Here is a 23,798-nt window from a genome sequence, read left to right on the forward strand (position 1 = left end):
TTAAAAATATATTTAGACCCAATTAGAGTGTATCATATCTTCCCATCATAACGATATCATAACACTCCCACTAAAAGTTCAGGCACATCCGATCTCAGATCGCATCTTGTGTTCATCACACGGATTTCCATCCTTTCTTAAGACGGCTGTTAGCCGATCCTTTGTTTACCTAAGATTACTTTATTTACTTGATTTCTTAGGTCACACGGCATTACAGCGTCCTCTTTAACACTTTTATTTACAGCGTCCCCGAATTAATTAGGACGGCTTGGATCTGCAACGTAACTTACCCATTAGAAATAAAATTCTACTATTTTTCTCACAGAGCCAGAAAAACATCAAAACAGAGGCGGGGCTTTCGTCCTTTTCCAAAAGCCCGCGCTCGTAGATTTGGTCCTGTTCCTTAATGTAGGTAAAGAACTTGTCCTTCCACATGGTGTACTCCCCTTCCTTATTGTTCCTCATGAACTTCTCCAGCCCAAGAGTTGGAGCGCCCCCATTGCGACCAGAGCTCATAGTGCGTGGAGATCTTGAGTACGTATCTGAAATGTTGGTCTAGTTACTAGGCCGTCAGTTTCGAAGTGAGGGGGACTGCAGTGGCGGCGCCACGCGTCCTCCTCCTCCACTTACACCCTCGGCAGGTTGTGTGTAGTGCACACAAGTATTGACCTGTACTTTTCCTATCGGCTAATTTAAAAATATATTTAGACCCAATTAGAGTGTATCATATCTTCCCATCATAACGATATCATAACACTCCCACTAAAAGTTCAGGCACATCCGATCTCAGATCGCATCTTGTGTTCATCACACGGATTTCCATCCTTTCTTAAGACGGCTGTTAGCCGATCCTTTGTTTACCTAAGATTACTTTATTTACTTGATTTCTTAGGTCACACGGCATTACAGCGTCCTCTTTAACACTTTTAGTTTACAGCGTCCCCGAATTAATTAGGACGGCTTGGATCAGCAACGTAACTTACCCATTAGAAATAAAAATCTAATATTTTTCTCACAGAGCCAGAAAAACATCAAATCAGAGGCGGGGCTTTCGTCCTTTCCAAAAGCCCGCGCTCGTAGATTTGGTCCTGTTCCTTAATGTAGGTAAAGAACTTGTCCTTCCACATGGTGTACTCCCCTTCCTTATTGTTCCTCATGAACTTCTCCAGCCCAAGAGTTGGAGCGCCCCCATTGCGACCAGAGCTCACAGTGCGTGGAGATCTTGAGTACGTATCTGAAATGTTGGTCTAGTTACTAGGCCGTCAGTTTCGAAGTGAGGGGGACTTCAGTGGCGGCGCCACGCGTCCTCCTCCTCCACTTACACCCCTCGGCAGGTTGTGTGTAGTGCACACAAGTATTGACCTGTACTTTTCCTATCGGCTAATTTAAAAATATATTTAGACCCAATTAGAGTGTATCATATCTTCCCATCATAACGATATCATAACACTCCCACTAAAAGTTCAGGCACATCCGATCTCAGATCGCATCTTGTGTTCATCACACGGATTTCCATCCTTTCTTAAGACGGCTGTTAGCCGATCCTTTGTTTACCTAAGATTACTTTATTTACTTGATTTCTTAGGTCACACGGCATTACAGCGTCCTCTTTAACACTTTTATTTACAGCGTCCCCGAATTAATTAGGACGGCTTGGATCTGCAACGTAACTTACCCATTAGAAATAAAATTCTACTATTTTTCTCACAGAGCCAGAAAAACATCAAAACAGAGGCGGGGCTTTCGTCCTTTCCAAAAGCCCGCGCTCGTAGATTTGGTCCTGTTCCTTAATGTAGGTAAAGAACTTGTCCTTCCACATGGTGTACTCCCCTTCCTTATTGTTCCTCATGAACTTCTCCAGCCCAAGAGTTGGAGCGCCCCCATTGCGACCAGAGCTCACAGTGCGTGGAGATCTTGAGTACGTATCTGAAATGTTGGTCTAGTTACTAGGCCGTCAGTTTCGAAGTGAGGGGGGACTTCAGTGGCGGCGCCACGCGTCCTCCTCCTCCACTTACACCCCTCGGCAGGTTGTGTGTAGTGCACACAAGTATTGACCTGTACTTTTCCTATCGGCTAATTTAAAAATATATTTAGACCCAATTAGAGTGTATCATATCTTCCCATCATAACGATATCATAACACTCCCACTAAAAGTTCAGGCACATCCGATCTCAGATCGCATCTTGTGTTCATCACACGGATTTCCATCCTTTCTTAAGACGGCTGTTAGCCGATCCTTTGTTTACCTAAGATTACTTTATTTACTTGATTTCTTAGGTCACACGGCATTACAGCGTCCTCTTTAACACTTTTAGTTACAGCGTCCCCGAATTAATTAGGACGGCTTGGATCTGCAACGTAACTTACCCATTAGAAATAAAATTCTACTGTTTTTCTCACAGAGCCAGAAAAACATCAAAACAGAGGCGGGGCTTTCGTCCTTTTCCAAAAGCCCGCGCTCGTAGATTTGGTCCTGTTCCTTAATGTAGGTAAAGAACTTGTCCTTCCACATGGTGTACTCCCCTTCCTTATTGTTCCTCATGAACTTCTCCAGCCCAAGAGTTGGAGCGCCCCCATCGCGACCAGAGCTCATCGTGCGTGGAGATCTTGAGTACGTATCTGAAATGTTGGTCTAGTTACTAGGCCGTCAGTTTCGAAGTGAGGGGGACTTCAGTGGCGGCGCCACGCGTCCTCCTCCTCCACTTACACCCCTCGGCAGGTTGTGTGTAGTGCACACAAGTATTGACCTGTACTTTTCCTATCGGCTAATTTAAAAATATATTTAGACCCAATTAGAGTGTATCATATCTTCCCATCATAACGATATCATAACACTCCCACTAAAAGTTCAGGCACATCCGATCTCAGATCGCATCTTGTGTTCATCACACGGATTTCCATCCTTTCTTAAGACGGCTGTTAGCCGATCCTTTGTTTACCTAAGATTACTTTATTTACTTGATTTCTTAGGTCACACGGCATTACAGCGTCCTCTTTAACACTTTTATTTACAGCGTCCCCGAATTAATTAGGACGGCTTGGATCTGCAACGTAACTTACCCATTAGAAATAAAATTCTACTATTTTTCTCACAGAGCCAGAAAAACATCAAAACAGAGGCGGGGCTTTCGTCCTTTTCCAAAAGCCCGCGCTCGTAGATTTGGTCCTGTTCCTTAATGTAGGTAAAGAACTTGTCCTTCCACATGGTGTACTCCCCTTCCTTATTGTTCCTCATGAACTTCTCCAGCCCAAGAGTTGGAGCGCCCCCATCGCGACCAGAGCTCATCGTGCGTGGAGATCTTGAGTACGTATCTGAAATGTTGGTCTAGTTACTAGGCCGTCAGTTTCGAAGTGAGGGGGACTTCAGTGGCGGCGCCACGCGTCCTCCTCCTCCACTTACACCCCTCGGCAGGTTGTGTGTAGTGCACACAAGTATTGACCTGTACTTTTCCTATCGGCTAATTTAAAAATATATTTAGACCCAATTAGAGTGTATCATATCTTCCCATCATAACGATATCATAACACTCCCACTAAAAGTTCAGGCACATCCGATCTCAGATCGCATCTTGTGTTCATCACACGGATTTCCATCCTTTCTTAAGACGGCTGTTAGCCGATCCTTTGTTTACCTAAGATTACTTTATTTACTTGATTTCTTAGGTCACACGGCATTACAGCGTCCTCTTTAACACTTTTAGTTACAGCGTCCCCGAATTAATTAGGACGGCTTGGATCTGCAACGTAACTTACCCATTAGAAATAAAATTCTACTATTTTCTCACAGAGCCAGAAAAACATCAAAACAGAGGCGGGGCTTTCGTCCTTTTCCAAAAGCCCGCGCTCGTAGATTTGGTCCTGTTCCTTAATGTAGGTAAAGAACTTGTCCTTCCACATGGTGTACTCCCCTTCCTTATTGTTCCTCATGAACTTCTCCAGCCCAAGAGTTGGAGCGCCCCCATTGCGACCAGAGCTCACAGTGCGTGGAGATCTTGAGTACGTATCTGAAATGTTGGTCTAGTTACTAGGCCGTCAGTTTCGAAGTGAGGGGGACTTCAGTGGCGGCGCCACGCGTCCTCCTCCTCCACTTACACCCCTCGGCAGGTTGTGTGTAGTGCACACAAGTATTGACCTGTACTTTTCCTATCGGCTAATTTAAAAATATATTTAGACCCAATTAGAGTGTATCATATCTTCCCATCATAACGATATCATAACACTCCCACTAAAAGTTCAGGCACATCCGATCTCAGATCGCATCTTGTGTTCATCACACGGATTTCCATCCTTTCTTAAGACGGCTGTTAGCCGATCCTTTGTTTACCTAAGATTACTTTATTTACTTGATTTCTTAGGTCACACGGCATTACAGCGTCCTCTTTAACACTTTTATTTACAGCGTCCCCGAATTAATTAGGACGGCTTGGATCTGCAACGTAACTTACCCATTAGAAATAAAATTCTACTATTTTTCTCACAGAGCCAGAAAAACATCAAAACAGAGGCGGGGCTTTCGTCCTTTTCCAAAAGCCCGCGCTCGTAGATTTGGTCCTGTTCCTTAATGTAGGTAAAGAACTTGTCCTTCCACATGGTGTACTCCCCTTCCTTATTGTTCCTCATGAACTTCTCCAGCCCAAGAGTTGGAGCGCCCCCATTGCGACCAGAGCTCACAGTGCGTGGAGATCTTGAGTACGTATCTGAAATGTTGGTCTAGTTACTAGGCCGTCAGTTTCGAAGTGAGGGGGACTTCAGTGGCGGCGCCACGCGTCCTCCTCCTCCACTTACACCCCTCGGCAGGTTGTGTGTAGTGCACACAAGTATTGACCTGTACTTTTCCTATCGGCTAATTTAAAAATATATTTAGACCCAATTAGAGTGTATCATATCTTCCCATCATAACGATATCATAACAGTTTAACTACGTCGTCAATGTGCCCAACTACATTGTGTAAAAATATAGGTTAAAACAGCGGGTGTGCTCTTATTAGTAGACCCCGATTCTGGGATAGGACCCTCATTGTTCAGTGACCGTGTACATCGCTCCCGCCTTAACATGGGCGTGATTTGTTTTTAGCTGTTTTCTCAGTGCAGAAACCGCTTTAGAGTCTGTGTGGTCGTCTATAAACTCGCTACTGTCGGCCTTTTGCAAATTTTCTGGTTACACATCTCTATTTTATATCCTCTAAAACCTACGCAAGTTTACATAATTTACACACCTTTTACCGGAAATAGAACTGACAGCTCTTGTGTTGGTGACTCAGGCGTCGCCGAAGGCATTACTGCTGGCGGATATCTCGTCAAATTCGTCCATATCAAAAATTCTCCAATCTCCGATGGCCTCCGACCCGAACAAACTCGGACAAGTTGTCGCTGTTCCCGGACACCGACTTTACCACGTACCCGCTGCATTCGCTCGCTGTAGCCCTTGTCGCACAGGCCATCCCATCAGTCGCCTTGATCAACGACAACTTGCTCGAGTTTCCCATCGTCTCCGTCAGGCTTTGGCCGATGACGCCTCTGGTCGACGTGATGAACCACCCCAACAAATGTGCCGCCTTTGACGTAGCACCTGCACCTGTCGTCACTGCTGCGAAGCCAGTTACTGCAGTACCGACGACGTTCACGTACGTCAACAGCCTACTGGACCGCGCCGTACACCCTGCTGTAGTTGTCGCCTCCCCCCCCCCCACCCTGACGTCGCATTCCTTCCGCCGCGGTGGTGTGCAGCACGTGAATAGATGTGGAGACCTCACACACCGCTGGATCATCGACTGCGATCCCTGGAACATGTCGTCAACAAACAAGACCTTCAACTACATCTTCAACACAAGCACGCAAGATCACAAACACAAGAGAAAATCGCCACTGCTCAACCTCGCTGTTCACAACATGCCCCAAGATGGAAAGCTGCACGAACAACATGAATCAGTAAGTAGTCGATGTACTCACAGCTTACCTTATCCTGCGCCACCTGTGATGGAGGGATTTCGCGCTGATTTGCCGGCCGCCAGGCACCTGGGGTCGGGCTCGGGCTGAGCTCCTTGCGTGATCTGCACATCTTGCTGCCAGTAAGACCGGCAATATTCCAACCAAACTAATTGCAAACACCACCCAAGGACCCAAGCGACGAAAGCAAGATCATCGAGCACCAGCGCCGTGACACGGCAAGTTAATGCTCCATATCAAACGCCAAGACGAGCGCATGGACAATCTAGAAGCTAAAGTGGACGGAACACAAGCACAAGACATGAACAAGAAGCATCAGCAGGAACCAAGTTAAGACGAGGTCGAACCCAAGCTTCGACGGGTGTAGATGACTTACCTTTATGCAACGTAGTTCGCTTGGTACGCTCTGGAGCCTCGCTGGATGACAGGCACACCGAAGAGGCAACGGCCAAACGCGAAGCAGCTCGTAGCCTTGATGAACCCGTTTGTCGCCGACAATTTGAGATTGGCCGCAGCTACGGCGACCAGGTCCTGGAGGCTGGGAAGAAGAAACGGGAAGATCACCCGCCACCTGCAGCTCCGATGTAGTACTGCCGTCTGCGACCCAGACCTCCAAGACGCCCTGAAGCCTGTGCCATCTACTTGCCGGTAAGTAGCGACAACACTGATCAAGCATCCCGATAAAGAGGAAAATGCTACGTCAATTGCATGTTTAGTTCGTTTCGGTACGAACACCATTGCACGCAACGCAGCGACAACAACGTAGCACAGCACCTGCACCATACGAACGTCAACACCGAACCCTTGGCCGTAGCAGCGCACGCAGCGACTCCCATCGAAGTATGACGACCGCTGGAGTCGAACCAGCAACCTCAAGCCATGCTTCGCGCTTTTCCACTGTGCAGTGTCGTCCTTGGGGTGGGTTGCTCGGAAGATCCCTGCGGAAATCAATAACAAAATGTCACAGCCCGGGATCATGCTTCTGAGTTCAATGCAGCACTGCATCCGTTGATACCATGTGTTACACATGATCCCGGGCTGTGACATTTAAATATCGATTTCCGCAGAGATCCTCGGTGCGAGCACGCAGGCTGTCAGCCTGGTGGGGGGGGGGGATTGAAGGTCCGCGTAGTTGGGCTCAAACAATATCAAGTGCAACCGAGGTGATCACTGTCGGCGAGCTGGCCAAGCTCTGATTTGTCGAGTGTGGCTCACAATCACTTGTGTGCCACATGTGCTTGTGCCGCTAAGTGGCACAATCTTATTGGGCGATTTATCTACATACAGGATAGTTCAGGTTGTATGTTGCTGTTGGTGAGTCCAAATAAACGGCTGTCACCTTAATAGTGGACTACGCCACGAAATCGGGGATTCATTGGTCAGTTTACCCGCTAACCTTTTCTCAACCCATGAGACGTTTCAGGTCATTTCCTTCCTACAGACAAGGCTAACACAGGACCTCCACCGGCCCTTCTCATCTTGACTGATCTCCCCTAAGCACTAGTAAACTACAGTGTTCGTCACACTCACACGTTTTTGTACGTTGGTCTTTTCATGTGTTGGGTACCATTGTTGTTGTACACTTCGGAGAGGTCCTCCGGTCGAAGATTTATTGGCATGAATGAATATAGTGGTCTTTCCGACAGATACGTGAGGGATTGTTTTCACGGCCGTCCCTTTAGAAATGTTAGTCTATAATACCCCTCACTTTTGCGATTTCAACCGATGAAATTAATTAGTGTTAACGGTGCAGCTTTCAACACATCCCTACAAACTGTTGTCGGACCGTGGTCAAAATATGGATATCGTCATAATGAAACCAAGTTTAGAAAATATTATGTAAATCCTTTTGTGGATCAGACGATCTGGTATGTTCATAGTCTAGGCATAAGTTATTCTTGGTTGCGAAACACTGGCAGACACACCAGTGCCACTATTGCATATTAGTTGAAGAGCGTTGCGATAAGCATAAACCTCTCTGTGTTTGTGCCCACACCCACCCAAAAGGCGCGAACTACGGTGATCAGCGCGTCCACCAAAATGCTGGAGGTCGAAGTTGTTGGCATAAAATTGTTTCGTGCTAGCATGCTCGCGGACCCCTCCGGGCAAATGTTTGGCAGCCTCAACGGACCTCTTCGACTACTATATCGCCACTGATGACTCTTTGATGAGTTTCCACACCGGTGTTTACCAACGGAGATGAACTTGTTAAATAAGGAAAGACTCTAGATAAGCATTGCTTAAAACGTGAGAAAGGAGAGCTCGTCAACATAACGTCATAATGTACTAAAGAGGACTTAGGTTCTCTCATTCGCTATGCTTATAGCACCGCACGTATCAGTTCTAACTGCCGACACGCCGCGCTGGCATGCCGCATGTGACACTGCGTTTGTCACTGTTCGGATCTAGGCTACCTGCGCAAACGACACGCGCCAGTATCAGCGGATAGCGTCCTCTACCTACTCCAGTCGAAGTCTGCCGACGGACGCTGTGTTCCATGGGGGGTTATGCTCTCACACTGGGACATCTCACGCTGATTCATAACAAGGAAGACCCCCTCACGTGCCCGCTACATTTGCCAGCCATAGCTGTCGTGATGCAGGCGGCGCCCTGTGCAACACTTCTCAGCCAGCTGCCATAATTTGCGACACCAAGCAAAGAGCCGACGAAGTCCGCGGTTGCCACTACAGGACTTGCTGGCAGCGAATCCTGTTTCACTCAGGGCCACCGCGATACTGCCCACATCTATTGCTGCCACCCACTGATCACCGCAGCACCCAACTAATCACAAGTGAGAAATCCGACACAGGAGAGAAGGTGCGTGGCTAGGGCGGTGTTCAGACGTACGTCAACTATGCCCTCAAGTGCATTGCAGGGCCTGCGGGAGCCACTGCCGACTTGACCTCACGCTCCGTCAGACGCGGCGGATCCCAGTGCGCATACGCAGGCGATCACCTTGCCGCTCAGTGGACTTCGACCGCGGCACGTGGGGCATGGGCAAAGTCAACAAATGCTTCGCCTACGCATACAACACGCCACAGGACCAGAAGGTTGCGCGAGTGCAGAGCGGGTGGGAAGCCGCGTATCCCCTGTAGCTCTTGACATCGCGACGCTGAGCCATGGAGCTAAGAAACGGCTGGCGCACTTGCGGGAATTTGCGTCTGCACGTCCTCAGCACCTGGACAGGACTCAAGGATCACCGTCTCAATGTGAGCAGCAAGGTCCTCACCGCCCTCACTGTGTACCTCGTTCGATACTACTCGCAGCTCAAGGCGCTAGCCCCTGACGCCCCGATCGAAGCGCGCGTGGATAAGTGTTTGAACTCCCGACGGTTGACGCGTAGCTTTGTCTGCGGCACCGAATGAACATGATTCGCATGCTGAACCTGTTGAACAACGTGAACGCGAAGACGAGACATACGCGAACCAAGTACATTGCCCCCACCTCGCGATCATTGACGAGTTTATCGCCTCGTACAGAGACCTTGTCGCGCGGCTTACACTCATCGAGGCTGCGCACCTAACATCTGAAAACCACAAGTAGGTGAGGAAATACCACAAGCAAAAGACACGTCATGTCAAGAACGGAAGCGCAAACGCAAGAAGAAAGCAGCTACAAGCCTGCCCGACGCGTGGTTTGAATGGTACAAGCGGGTGCCTCGCGTCCGGGGCTCCATCGACCGGCAGAATAAGTCGGTGTTTAGTAGCGTTCTCGAAGCTCTTCATGACGGAAGACTTCGCATTTGACGCTGAGGCAGAGGACTGCAAATCTCAAGTCCTTGAAGCCGTTCGTCGAGTGGAGAACGCATTACTCGCCTTCCTGGAGTCGCGCGGCGTCAACGCGAAGGGAGCTGGAAGCTTCTTGTTGGCGCTGCACCCACTCCACATGGCCGGCGGCTTTGGCGAGCGCATCCCCGCATACAAGACGGTGGCGAGGTGGGGGGGGGAATCTCCCAGCAACCGGATCGAACCTTGAACAAACGTAGACTACCGATGGTCGGACTAGAGCACAAAGGACTCTGAGTCTTGGCGTCTCAGCTGAACGACCTCAACTGGACCCAACAAAGACGTGTTTGAGACCCCTCAGCTCCGATACTTGGTCAGGCGCGACGTGTACACCTCCCTTACAATCCCCTTGGTGGCTCTACCAAGGGCTATGGTTTGGGGCCAGATGTCAGCCAGCCACTGCAACCTGCAACCTTGGCTCCGCTTCAGATGTCTCCAGTCCTCTCCAAACGAAACCTGCCCCCCACTTAACAGGTCTCAGTTTACACGTGTCTTGACCCAATCTGCCCTAGATTTTCTATAATACAGACACGACATTCCACACGAAACCTGTCCACCTCTTCCGAGACCTTGGACCTGGCCTCCACAGCTTCTTCACATCCTCCAGCCGCTGCAGCTAAGAGCTGCGTCTACTGGCCTTCCTCGCTCTTCCCTCAGCTCTACAGTGGCCCCGGTAAAATTGAGCCTGTCCGTAGTCTGGGTTCTCTCTCTCTGCACGCAGGGACTCCAGCTCACCACGCTCAAATACGAGCAAACGACAAGCAACCACATCAAAGACTGAGCCAAACTCCGCTCAGATGCAATCGCTTCGCCGAAATATCAGAGGATGGACTTTCTCCCCAAAATGACGTACGTGTTGGTAATGTCGTCCAGGACACGTCATAATATGAAATAGCCAATATAGGCTCCTCCTCACACCGAGGGACACCCACTGCCTTTTTTGGGACTTGAGTTTTGATGGAACCGGTCCTCGGTACCTGACACGAGGCAACTGGAATATTTCCAGGTGGCCCTGGCGCAGCTTCCCCCGGCTGATCTGAGAAGAACACGTGATTGTGTGGAGAATGGAAGGTACGCCCAGAATGGCGTACGAGTGGGGCACCCGAGTGTGACCTGCTCTGGAGTTTATGGAGATGTGGATGCCCGGCAACGTATAACCCCACAGTTTCGGAGACGCTCGCAGCACCCAGTCCGACCGCCGGTCTTGTTTGACAGTTGGTATCCTGAAAGAAGGAGTCAAGATCCCTAGGCGAACGTATCCCGAGATGCCACCCGCCTTAACGGGGCCGAAGTGTGGCGATGCGGGCTCCAAAATTAGGGAATAGCCTCGCTGCTAGACCTTGATTTCAGACCGCTCAACCCAGAATCTGAGATCAGATCTCAGATCCCAAGCTGGGTGAGGCGTGTGTTCCTCACTCGTGCAATCCCTTGCCTTGGTTCTTCATAAGGCTACGCTGTGGGCCCAGACTTGCGTCGGCCACACCAGCAGCCTCCGAACTCGAACGTTTCCAGGTGCCCCCCAGACGAAGCTTGCTCCTTGCTTGGAAGGCCCTTGTACGCATGTGCTGAATCCGCTGTGCCCCATTTTCTTGAATATAAACACACACACTTCACACACACATAGCCCACTTCTCTTCTCAGAACCTTGGACTCTGGGCCTTAACAGCCTCCTCCTTGATCAGCGACTCCGGCTTCAAGTCGCTTCCAGTCACGACACTTCCTCCGGCGGCTCAGACTGAGAGCCGCACAACGGCCTTCACTCGCCCCCCAGACCAGAGTGGCCCCGAGAGTTGGCTCGGTCTGAGCCTGCCTTGATCCAGGGTTCTCGCTCTGCACCCTGGGACTTCCGCGCACCACGCCTTGATGTAGGCGACACAGCGAAGCTGGTAACCACTATCCCAAACTATTCGCGCTACACGGATATCACTAGCAACCCCAGAAACCACTATCCCAGGTGTTGCTCTGCCAAAACCTCAGACCGGAGCACCTTCCACCCGAAAATATGAAGCACCGCCAGGAAACCAGCCAACCAGCAAGCAAAACCAGTAAAACCAATGTCCCGCGTGTGGAACTACAATAACGAAGGCAAACCGGGCCGAAACACGAAAAGGCTTGGTTGTTGAACTTGAATTTATTTGGAGTTAGCTGGGCTTGGCTGTAGAACACTCGTAGCGACTCCACTTGGCCTTGCGCGCGCCGCCGGGGACATGGACTTGGTGCCTGTGAAGCAACACGCCCGTCGCTGCAAAACGAACTCCGCAGTTTGCGGTCCTCGGGGCAAAACAAACTCTGACTGATTATCATGCACATGCACATACGTAGGGCCTATCAAGTAAGGGTACAAACATCTCCTGGGTACACCTTGAACAAGGGTGAGACACCCACTAAGCTACTGGCTTGGCGGCGCCCGTGAATGCGCGTCGCTGCTTTGACGTCCTTCCATTGGCCTGGCTGAGTCAGTCATCACTTGATTACACTGATTAGGGGGACTCAAACCTTGCCTAAACGCCAATCAAAACCAGCCGTCGCGCGTTCTGATTTCCAGCATTTCCGAGAACGTGAAACCAGCAGCGGTTTGGCATCGCAAAGGGGGCATTCAAACGGCGCTTGACACTTTTGAAAAGATCCCCCCGCACAGACGGCAGCATGCCACGTGTGAGCGAGCGCCAGCGCTTACTCGGCGAAATCATTGACGTTTTGGCTGTTGCAATTATCGAAGAGGACGACGAGGAAGAGCAACGTGACCTAAGCTGTGACGACATGGCGCGGCAACTGGTTGATCCCGAGGAGCTTCCGTCGTCAACTGAGGAGCTTACCTCTCTACTCGTCTTGGTGGAGTCGCGTCGATACTTGGAGGGCCATACACGCCTTCCTATGAGTATCGAATTCCGTGAAAGTGGCTTTCAGTCTCTCTCACCTAAGCAGTTCCGCCAAATGACGAGGGTTAGTCATGCCAGCTTTCTCCGTATCGTATCGGGCATCGAGTGTCACGGAATATTTCACAACAATTCTGCTTGCGGATAGGCACCGGTGTGGCTGCAGCTAGCGGTTGCGCTGGATCGTTTGGGAAATTACGGCAACGGCGTGTCACTAGGAAGAACCCAAAAGCTCTGGGGGATTGGCCAAGGTACATGCGCTCTTTACACCACTCGTGTTATTCTCGCACTGAAGGACCTTTCTGCTAAGTATGTCGTGTGGCCAGATAATGCGAGGCGGCTGTCGACATCTCACCGTATGGCACAACAGGGTTTTCGTGGATGTGTCGGCTTCATTGATGGTACTACTTTTCCGCTTTCCCAAAAGCCTGCAGTCAATGGTGAGTGTTACTTCGATCGGAAACATCGTTATAGTGTCAATGCTCAAGTAGTTTGCGACGACCGTCGAAGAATTATTGCGTTTTACTCCGGATGGCCAGGTTCCTGCGCCGACAGTACCGTGTATCGCGAGATGGCAATTGCGAACAACACGAACAAGCCTTTGTTTTTCTCGCAAGGGGAGTATCTTATTGCCGATTCGGCCTACCCAGCTGATGTTGTCTGCAATACTCTGGTCCCTTCGTACAAGTCTAACATGAAAGGTTATGCGAATGAAGACTTTAACACATGCGTGGCCCACGTGAGAGTTGTAAACGAGCACACTATCGGCGTTCTGAAGGGGAGGTGGAGCTCTCTCAAACAGCTTCGTATTCAAATACGCAAGAAAGAGAATTACCCTGTGGTTAACCGGCTGCGTGGTGCTGCACAACATGCTCATAGATTTTGCTGATGAATGGACTGAGGAATATGAAAGCGAGTCGGACAGCAAATTGGACGATGAAGAAAATCAAACAAATATTGATACCGATGAAGATGAGTTTGGTTTTCGACGCGAACTTAAACGTCGCTCCATTCGGAAGGCCCGTGAGCATGGCGGAATACTTTGGGCACGTGACCAGAGAGGATATGCATGATCGTTGAGAGCGAGGCGGTCATAACTTGTGATCACTCAACCATTTTCATGCAGACTTCAATGTCCTCAGCGGACTTGTTCTGGCGAATCAGCTCAATCAACAGAGCTTGCTTCCGGGCAGAACGCTTTTCCTGTAGCTCGTCCAGATTCTGTTGCCGCAATACAGCTTGCTTTTCATTCCACTGGCGTTTTTCCTCCTCGAGTTTAGCTCCAAGAAACTCAATCTTGGCCTCTGCGTTTCTAGCATAAGCCTGAGATAATGACATGCGCGTCTCGTGAGCAGAAGCATGTGTGGGTTTGTTGTCGGTCGGTTGAGAATTGCTTTGCGGAGGCTGGGGAGCGTTTGAGTTGGTAGTCAACATGGTTTTCTTTGCTGTCTTTTTTTGCTTGTCCTTCTTTGCTCGTTTTGCAGACTTGGCTGTCTCGATTTTCGCGACTCGCTTGCGCTGTAGTGATGGCTGCGGTAGTGCTGGCTGTGGTGTAGCAGGCGTAGAGTTACTCGGCTGGACAAGCGGATTGGGAGGAAAATCATCGTCTTGAAACTCGTCAAGCGATGGCGAATTCGGTGTACCTGGAGAAAACATTGCTGTTGCAGTCTTTGACGCCAGACCAGCCGTGCGCTGTGGGCGCTCAACGATGTCGTCACTTTCATCACTAATAGTGCTGCTTCCTCCAGAAGAGCTGGTGTGAGGGCTCGAGCTGGATGCATCATCATTCTCGTACGCATAGGCTAGCGCTCGGACCTCCGTTTCGGTAGGCACGCTCTCAGTGACTGCAGTGCATACAACAGCGCCGAGCTCGACCGTAGCATGCGCGTTCATGTTTGACCGCTCACCGAAAAGAGCCTCCAGCCTGTAGAAGCACGGGCACATCTTCTCCAACTTGGTTGGGAGGGACACACCTTGACGTATCTCGGCAGCGGTTAGGCCCATGCCGGTTCCGGCTTGCAGCTTGAGCACCTCGCGAAACTTCTTCACCACGTTCTCCCAACGTTGCTGCATATTTCTTGGTTTGAGACTCTCGTATTTCTTGGTTTTGCTGCGGAGATGTGCGGCCATCTGCGTATACGCTGCCGACTTCGTGATCTTAGCCTCCCCCCTACTGTAGTCTTCCCACTTGTGCCGTATATGCTCTCGAAGTTTGCTGGCTTCTCGATCCAAGACAGCAGAACCTTGATGTCAGCCTCCGTAAGATGTGTGTTCTTCGCCTCGTTGCTGGTGGCCATGGTGCGCCCACAATGAACGACAGGGGGGTAGGAGGGAGGGGGCTGCGTGTGCTTAGAGTCTTCGCCGCTGGTAGGCAAGTTGAAATGTGAACGAAGGCGATACCCCCGCCCCGTTACAAGATCCTCATCGATTCTGGGCGCGAAGACCTTCGCGCGCAAGCGCATCGCCTCGAGAAGAAGATTTTCGCGCGAAACCAGCACTTGCTTGTTTAGAAAAGCGTAGGTCGGCGAAACCAGCAACCCTTCGTGACGAAAACCAGGGATCAACCAAACGAGAAACTAGTGTTATTTTCGGCAGGATTGAGTCCCCCTATTACACCTGGGTGCAAATCAGTGATATCCTGATTACGCCAGGATCTTGTGGCCGGGATTGGCCGGACTTGGTCTGTCATCACCTGATTACACTGATTACTCTGGGTATAATCAGGTGTAATCCGGATGACACCGAGATTCGGTGGTTCCAATTGGCCCATATCCAAAGGCGACTGGTCGGGCCGAATCTTGTGCCAGACACCAGGTGACGAAAAGCCACAACGGGTGACCCTCCAAGCGGCAACCGCCAACTTCAAAGAGCAACTACCGCAGATCTCAGACCGGCAATGTTGCCATCCATTATGTTGCCACTTCATATACGAGACCACGAAATCACATCCCCGGTCCTGCAGGTACGCCTCAGACTCTTAGTCACGCCCTATCTGGGAAAGACATATTTCAGGTTCAGACACATTTCAGGTTCATGCCTCCACAATACAAATTCCAGTCAATAAGGACGAAAAGGCGTCAAAGTTGTTGTCCAGTAGATCCAAAACCATCCCGATATCCGTAGACGCGCGTTCAGTACGAAAAGGCGGGAAAATATTCTTTCGAATGAGCCATTCCGCAAATGTTTCCGACCTCGGTAGCCTGCACAACGTCCCCAAGAAGAACCCCCTTTATGACGAAGACGGCACAGAAGCAGGTCAAGCGAAAGAAGTCTCAGCCGACATCTGGGTGGCCACGCTCGCTGCAGTCAACAGCGGTATGCCGCTGAAAAAGGCAGCAGCTGTCTACGGGTGTCTAGGGATCCACTCAGGCAGCGCTACCAGGGCCTCGTCTCTATAGACGCTCGTACAGGACCCCAACTTTTGTACATTTCAGAAGGCGGCGACCGAGGGCTGCTTGAGATAGTCTACTATCGAGCTCTTCACGGAATGTGTATCAGTTTCGATGAGCTACGATGTATGCTGCGTCAAACTGCGGAGGCAACCGGTTCTCGTCCATTACCAGACGATTTCCTTAACGACAAGTACGTCACTCGATGTATCGCGAACCACGCAGATATTTGTTCGGCGATCTCACTTTTTGGATGTGAAACGAGCTGAAACCTCATCGGCTGACGCTGTCATGAGGTGTTTTACCAATTTGAAAGCAGTACTAACGGAGCTGGATCTGCTGGGCAAATCCGAGCGCATCTGGAACTGTGATGAGACGGGACACTGCCCACAAGGGTACGGTGGCGAGCGTGTTATTTGCCCTAAAGGGCTTCGAGCCAACGTCCGGGCTGCCAGCGACCGCGAAAATACCAGCATTATGGCATGCATCAGTGCGGCTGGTGCCCGGATGCCACCAATGTACATTTGCAAGGGCACAAAGCGCATGCTACGCTCGATGGAAGAGGCGGAAGTTGCCGCGCGCAGGATGAGGAAGCTGGATCATGCGCCTAAGCAGAGCAACAAGCGTGCAAAGGTGTCTCCGTCGGCCATCCTGGAGGGGATGTTGTGATGTGCTTATATGAAAGTACTTAGTAGGGGATGTGTTGTACCCCATAGTTAACGCACCGGACCTACAACTTGTCGTGACGTGTATCAGATGGATGCAAAACGCAGTATACTCAAAATCCTACCCGAAATATGTCTTTCCCGGATAGTCTCGGAGCGGCAGCTGACTTTCATCAATCTCCGCTTAACTTCCAAGACTCCATCATCGCTCTAGACCGGGAACACAGCTCGGCGTCCCAGACTATGCGCACAATTGCCGAATCTCAGTTTTGGCTCAGGTTCGGTGACTGTCAGGCTGAAAATCTGAGCTGGGGCAAAAATACGGTACTGATTCCATATCCCAGCGGTGGCATCCAAGAGCTGAGGTGAAATCACGCGCCGCACGCCACGCTCTCTTCCCAGACCCCAGACTGAACATCTCAGCGTTTGATGCACAGACAAACCCCTGGCTGAGCTCCAAATCCCAAAGTTGCAGACTTTCGTCATCACTCTCAGGTCCCAGATCTGCCGGTACTCCAACATTTTATATCTCCGGTCTGAGATCTGAAATCTGAGACTGCAGCAACCAAGCGACTCCAAGTCACAGATCCAAAAGGCCGAAGCCCAGCTCTCTGCCCAGGGCTAGACTCAAGGCCTGAAACCCCAGACCGGTGGCTTCTAGAGCGAATCCCAGACCTCAGCCCCTAGACTAAATTCAAATCCATGACCTGGGGTCCGGGGTCGCTGCCGCTTGGCGTCCTCTGAACCCAGTTTCCAGATCTATCCAGTCCAACTTGAAGTATGTACAAAGACCAGACTTGGGTCAACAAATATACACGACTCGAGTGATATGTGGCCGGTACGTGGTAGGGTTTAGGGTTCTGACTGATGGGTCTTGTCCCAGAATTGGCTGGGACCTCGTCACAGGAGCATCCACCGACATGTCTACAACCCAAGATCAGAAGAAAGTCACCAACACCTGGAACAAGTATATTCACCCCGAAGGAAGCCACTATCCAGGTTGTAGAGCTGAAGAAGACTCCAAGCGAGCTTCCCGAAGGTCAAAGACCTCAAGCAGCGAGAAAACGTGCAGCGCCCAAGCTCATGGAGTCGCCAGCAGCTCGGATTGGAGATTGACCACCCGAATGGAGAACGTGCCGCCCGAATTGAAGACGCTCCGCCTGAGTGGACGAAGTTCAGGATGAGAGGCCCGAATTGACTGTTGGCAGCCCGAATGGAAGAAGTCCAAGCGACCGCCAATGACTGAAACCCCAGGAACGTGCCCGGTCCGTGAAGACAGCGCCCGGGATGACACCCAAGTGCCAGTTCCAGAGATGACTTGGATTCAATATGGAGAGCTAGCCAGACCGCACCCGAAATGCCATCGGTGCTGCAGATCCTGCCGTCAGGCCCCAAGTCCCTCCGCCATCAAGTGATACGTGTGCGCTACCAGACCACGCCCAGGTATACAAACACCAAGATATCTTGAAAGGTGTGAGGAATTATTAAGAGACACGAGCAGAGGAGACTGCTGAAGAATCCAGAGGCCCTCAAGGTAAATGAAGAAGGTAGCCCAAGAAAAGAGATAGAAAAGAGAGATAAGATCAAACAGAGTTCGTTTTGCGTTCAAGAGCACAAGTGGTTCCTGTGCATCCTACCCTTGGACGCATTTCGTCAAGAAGCGATGACGCCGAGGCGAAACCAACCCCCCGCCCTGGAGGGATAGCCAGACGGAAGACCCAGGGGCGCGAGCAATAACCGACGGACGCCGAAGATTACGCGCAGCAGTCTCGCGTGGGACCCTCACTTCATATCCAGCCCAGGTCAGGTGCCCCAAAAGGTATTGATCCACTCGGGCTGGTACACCTGTTTCATTTGACCAGTTGCGGTATACCCCCTGGGTATACATTCGCATTTCATATTCCTGTTTTAGGAGGTTGTAACAATCGCCCCCTAGGCCCTGATTCTAGATTACGTGTGGTAGGACGGTACCGGATAGTTCCCTCGACGTTTCGAGGGTGGTGCGCGTGGGGCATCCTGTATTGACCTGTATTCAGGGTGCAACCCAATTACTACCAGGCTGCATATTGTGTGTACGAACTCTGTATTGATTTAGGTCAACGTGGCCAAGGCGGCACAGACGTCCACGCGCACGGAGACGTTCCCCGGAGGCAAGTTGTTGACGAGAGTGCAGGTTGAGATGGCGGCGGTGGTGGAGGTTGAGGCGGCCATGGTGGAGGTTGAGACGACGGCGGCGGTGGTGGTCCAGCGACGTACGTTGTGTTCCAGGAGCTGCGGATCTCCGAGCACCACCACTACTGGGACCAGGTTGGCGTATTCAAGCGGCTCTTCGGCGGCATGTTCACTCCTACTGCAGATTTGCTGGCCACCGACGAGGAGACAGCAGCTAGTCGCAAACAACCGCTCCAAGTGTGAACTATGCAGCTTGTCTTTATCCCTTGATGCACTTCCAACGTAGGTAGGTAGTCAATCTCACTGAAGGTGTTGACTTGTATGAGGATCATGTTTCGTCCTCCTGCATTTAGTAGTCTGAATTTCCCAGTTTCGAGAAGCTACCGGCTTTCTGGTAAGCGTACACTACACGAGGGGTAAAAGCTTCAATTGATATTGTATTTTGCGTTTACATAGGAACAATAGTCTCCATGTCGACAGTATCCACGGCCATACGTAAGTTATCGGTTCAAAACCGAATTACGCCCTGGGTATTTCGATTCATTCTCACTTCAAAACCGCAACTGCGACGTGTAGCCCAGAATCGCCTTCAGACTTGAATGTCCGAAGCTGAGCCTCCTCTGGTGGATTCACTCGACTGGTAACAGTATTCTTGCCATGCTTTCGCACCGCGTGTTGACCGCGTGAACTCACAGCCCAAGTAGCAATGCAAACTGGTAGTGTAAGTAATCTGTTGCTTGTATGCAAAGTACCGAGTGCTATTTGGCTACGGGTGCTTGTCAGCCTTAGAGTAACGTTGACGTACAGAAGAAGGAAGAGTTCTTTTATCACAGCTTGAATCACTTCCGAACCCGCACCAGATCGCAAAGTGAAAAATTCAAGAATGACAAACGGTCACGCTCGACGTTGCTTCAACTCGTAAATGCTATTTTTATGGAGTAGTCACGAAATGGTTAATTGGGTTCTTGGGTGTCCATTTCGTAAAAAATCGTAAAAATACTATTTACGCGTTGTTGAAATTACTGATCTAGAATTCGTTTGACGTCGCCTATCCCCATTCTATACAAACCCGAAGTGTAATAGCATACGTCAGCCCCAACATTTTCCCGTGCCAATGTTCACATCATTGTCGAAAAAGCCATGGATGGGGGAAGCCGTCTGGCTCCTCCGTCTGCATCCGACTTCGAAGAGAAGTTATCGAAGGTCACCAAAGTCGCAGAGTACGAAGTCGAAGAGCGCAAGGCACACGAGACGGTAAACGACGCCGAAACCCAACTACTTCCTTCACCACGTCCCCTCGAGCCACATGGTCGCCAGCCAACCTAGAGGTTAACGACTGCCCAGTCTTCAGTCTGTCGGACAGAGGTGCTGCGGAAACTGACAGTGTCATCACTGTTGGTATTCCTTCGCCTTCCCGGGAGGAAGTCGACACTTCCGGTGTGATCACTGGCGGTGATGATGGCTTTCGAACCCGTTTAGTGCACATCGATTCCCCAGGTTTGATAACTGTATGCTGTTAATGGCTGGACACCGCCGCAGAGCATGTGCTACGCACCTCCTCGATTACTCGGAGCTTTATCATGTGTCCGTCCCTAACGGTCATGAGAGATGTATGTTCTTAATTGACCTCATCTTCCAGAAGCGCTACTACACAAAGACGAAAGAGATGAAGTAAGCCTTGATGCACTTGCAGAGGCTTGGGCGCGTTCGTGGAAGGTATGGTGAAAGACGAAGACAGGTGGATGAGAGGATTCATTAGTGTCAAGAGCGCGTTCATGAGCTACAGCATTGAAGGCGACAAAATTCGCGTACACGAGCAGCCTGTTGCAAAAGAAGTCCCCTGCTACGTGCTGACGGCGCTGCGTTGCACAATATACTATCTGGACTCGTCGATGGCTACTGGCATCGTTCGAAGAGGTGAAGTCGGCAACATTTCGCCCGAGTTGGGCCGACTTGTTGAGCAACGCGACAGCCATTGACCTACCAGGGTCGTCTCGCCGCGGAGGACAAGGAACGCTGGGCGAATAATGCAGACTGACGTGACGGACCGCATCCCTCTTGCTCATGTTGGTCAGTCCGAAGCAGATGAGCGAATCCGAGATATAGAAACGAATGCTTTTTCTCGGCACTGCCTAGCCAACAAATTCGAGGAGCAGTGGAGTCATTGATTGTTGATCGTGTCGATAATGAAGGGAACCTCAGGAACCTTGAACGATACCTAGAGTTGATGCAAGCCCAACTCTATAAGCAGGGCGAATTTCAAAGTCAATGTCATAACAATAGATAAACGGCAAGTCAAAAATCAAACCAAACAAAGACATACATCCTCTTTGAGAACACTTTTCGTGCACTAGCTATCGGGTCTGCCCGCCATTTAACTGGTGCCAATGCAAGCCCGCGTTTTCTCGCGCTCGACGTGCTAGAAGTCGGGCTTCGAGGCCTCATGTCGGCGTTGAACACTATCCAGCTGGGCGCTCTCAAGAACAGACACATTTTTGGTCACACGTCGTGATACACGTACAGCGCCTCTATGTTGCGCGGGAACACAACAGAGGAGGCAGCCGAGAATTAGGAGGAGGCCACCACCGACGTCGAGGCACTCAGCACGTGACCGAAGAGACTGCTGTCATGATCGAGGTCGTCGTCGCCGATGCCGTGGAGGCCTAGGAAGTCCCGGACGTCGCGTCCTCGGTGGTAGCCGCCGAGTCCGTGGTTGAGGCCGAGGTGGATGCAATGGCGGAAGGAACCGATGATCAGGATGAGGATACCGTCGTTCATCCACGTACCACCTCTCGGGTTTCGTATTCTGTGCGTTGTTGTCACTGCCCACCGCGTTTCCGTTTGATCCAAAGCCACATCGGTCTCCGTTAGGAACTGTTGGCTCGCAAGCAGCAGCTCTTCCACAGTGGGGGCCGATACCGCGTCCGGGACGACGACGGCGGGTGCATCATACTCGCTCATGAACAGCGTCACTGTTTTCCTTCACTCCGTGTCGACGCGCTCCATCAATACCAGAGTCAGAGTCCAAGGCTTGCGGAAGCGGCAAGTTAAAATGACGAAGAAGGCGGAGTCGACGAGGGGCGGTATCCGAGATGGTTGTAACGGCGTCGAAGACGTGTCCGTAGGTGGCCTTCTGATGACGATGACAGTGTAATGGATAACACTACTTCTTTAATTCACTGTCAACTGACTGTACTCGGGTGACCTAGCGGTCGAGGTCGCCAGCACATGGCCGTGTCAGGCCCTCCTGTGCAGCCTTGTCAGCCGCCGACGGAGAAAGTAGCATAATTATTAGCGCAAAATGACAATCTACTCCGCATACGAATACTCACCTACAGGAGCGTGAGAGCTTTCTTCTAATGCACGGGGGTAGTCGATTTGTTGGATTGGCGTCAAGTCGGCCAAACTTCAGATAGAAATAGAGCTGATATAATGTTTTCAGAGGTGCCTGGGGTGCGGGACTCTGCGGAGAAGGCGGCTTCTGTTCTCGCACGGCTCGCTTCCGTAGCGTTCCCAGTCACAGGGGCCTTCGTGGCATTCATCGCAAATCATGACCAACCAGTAGCACCGTGACCACACTGAGAAGTTCAGGACTAAAGGTGGATTACAGCCACAAAGATTTGTACAAGCGAAGTCACGAAAGACTATAGTCACACAAGGTATGTACTAACTCGTACATGTTCCACGAGAAGTAAGCGATTCAATTGGTTCGAAATATTGAAAATATAGATCAGATTGGTTGTCCATAAAGGGTGATCTGGTAGTCAAATAGTTAAGTTAACTCTGTCGCGGGCACACTTGTACAGCGAGATCAATCTCCCCACTGTACGAGAACTTGTTGTACAATACGTACGGGATCTACGAAAGATCCACTGCCACAACTACTCCGCGGAACCAACCCAAAGTGCGGGACGCACGCCAATACCTTACCAAACCGTTTAGAGTGTTCTACTGTCGAACACTGAGAGCTGATCTCTTGAGCCCAGACAATGTATCACACTACGCTACCAGGATGGCACCGGGGAGGCCAAATCAATCCAGAACCCCGAGTACACGTCACAGGCACGTAGGAAACAGTCACAATACACACACAGGCGCTAACCGCACAACACAAAGACTAATATGAAGAAGTATCTTGTCTTGATGTCCGAAATTCTGAACTGAACTGTCCTATCTGTCGGCGGCTCATCTGCCGGCTAACCGGTCCTATACCGCCTCTCCTTTACCTTGCGACATTTTATTGAGTCCTTGGGTGACATCATCACATTGCTTGAGGTCACGGGACACCTGATCTCAGGTCTCCGTAAATACTGGGAATCCACATTCGCGCGACGTTCGTACACTTCTGGTCGGTCTCAGTCAATTCTCGACCCACAACATCACATTTTTCTATCGCGCGTTTCGGGTTACCGTACGCTAGCCCCTCCCGAGTCTACTACCCGCGGGGTGTCTAGGGCATCGCTATACGCCTGGACGAGATTGGCGTTCACCCGCCACTCCTCAACCGTTTTACTCAAGGAATCACTCCCACTTGCGTCCTTTGGTTCTGATTCAATATCTACACATGCAAACAAGAATCTATCAAGTGGGGGCGCACAGCGCCGTTCGGAGAGCACCCACAAGGTCGACAAGATCATCTTGCGAGCTACCAGCAAGCCTAAGGCAAGCGGCGCGTCAACTCGAGTTATGACCTGTGAATGGCCGAGCTCAGCAAAATCCAGCGCGGTCAGGCACGGGATCAGCAATGCTTCAATGATGCTTCAGCGATGTCTGGCGGATCCCGGGCCTCTCATCGGACGACAGCGCGACACCATCATTGTGCGACCGGCCTTATCACAGCTGATATATGAAGCCGTCATCATTGATGACGCGACCCATCAGTAGTGCACATCCTGCGTGTTCCCATCGGCGGCTCCAAGACCCCATATTCTCAGGTGATATCGCAACGGAGACCTCCGGCATGA

The 23,798-nt window shown here is 50.8% G+C and overlaps 1 protein-coding gene across 1 annotated transcript; it reads right to left on the reverse strand.

The window, feature by feature from the left end:
* Positions 1–21,402: 21,402 nt before the first annotated feature.
* IUM83_13614 (uncharacterized protein) lies at positions 21,403–21,795 on the reverse strand (the record flags this gene model as incomplete). Its single annotated transcript, XM_067938304.1, has 1 exon — positions 21,403–21,795. The coding sequence occupies one exon, from the start codon at positions 21,793–21,795 to the stop codon at positions 21,403–21,405; it is 393 nt and encodes a 130-aa protein (XP_067797828.1).
* Positions 21,796–23,798: the final 2,003 nt, after the last annotated feature.

The sequence above is a fragment of the Phytophthora cinnamomi genome, assembly GCF_018691715.1.
Source record: "Phytophthora cinnamomi strain GKB4 chromosome Unknown Contig12, whole genome shotgun sequence".
Taxonomy (NCBI): domain Eukaryota; phylum Oomycota; class Peronosporomycetes; order Peronosporales; family Peronosporaceae; genus Phytophthora; species Phytophthora cinnamomi.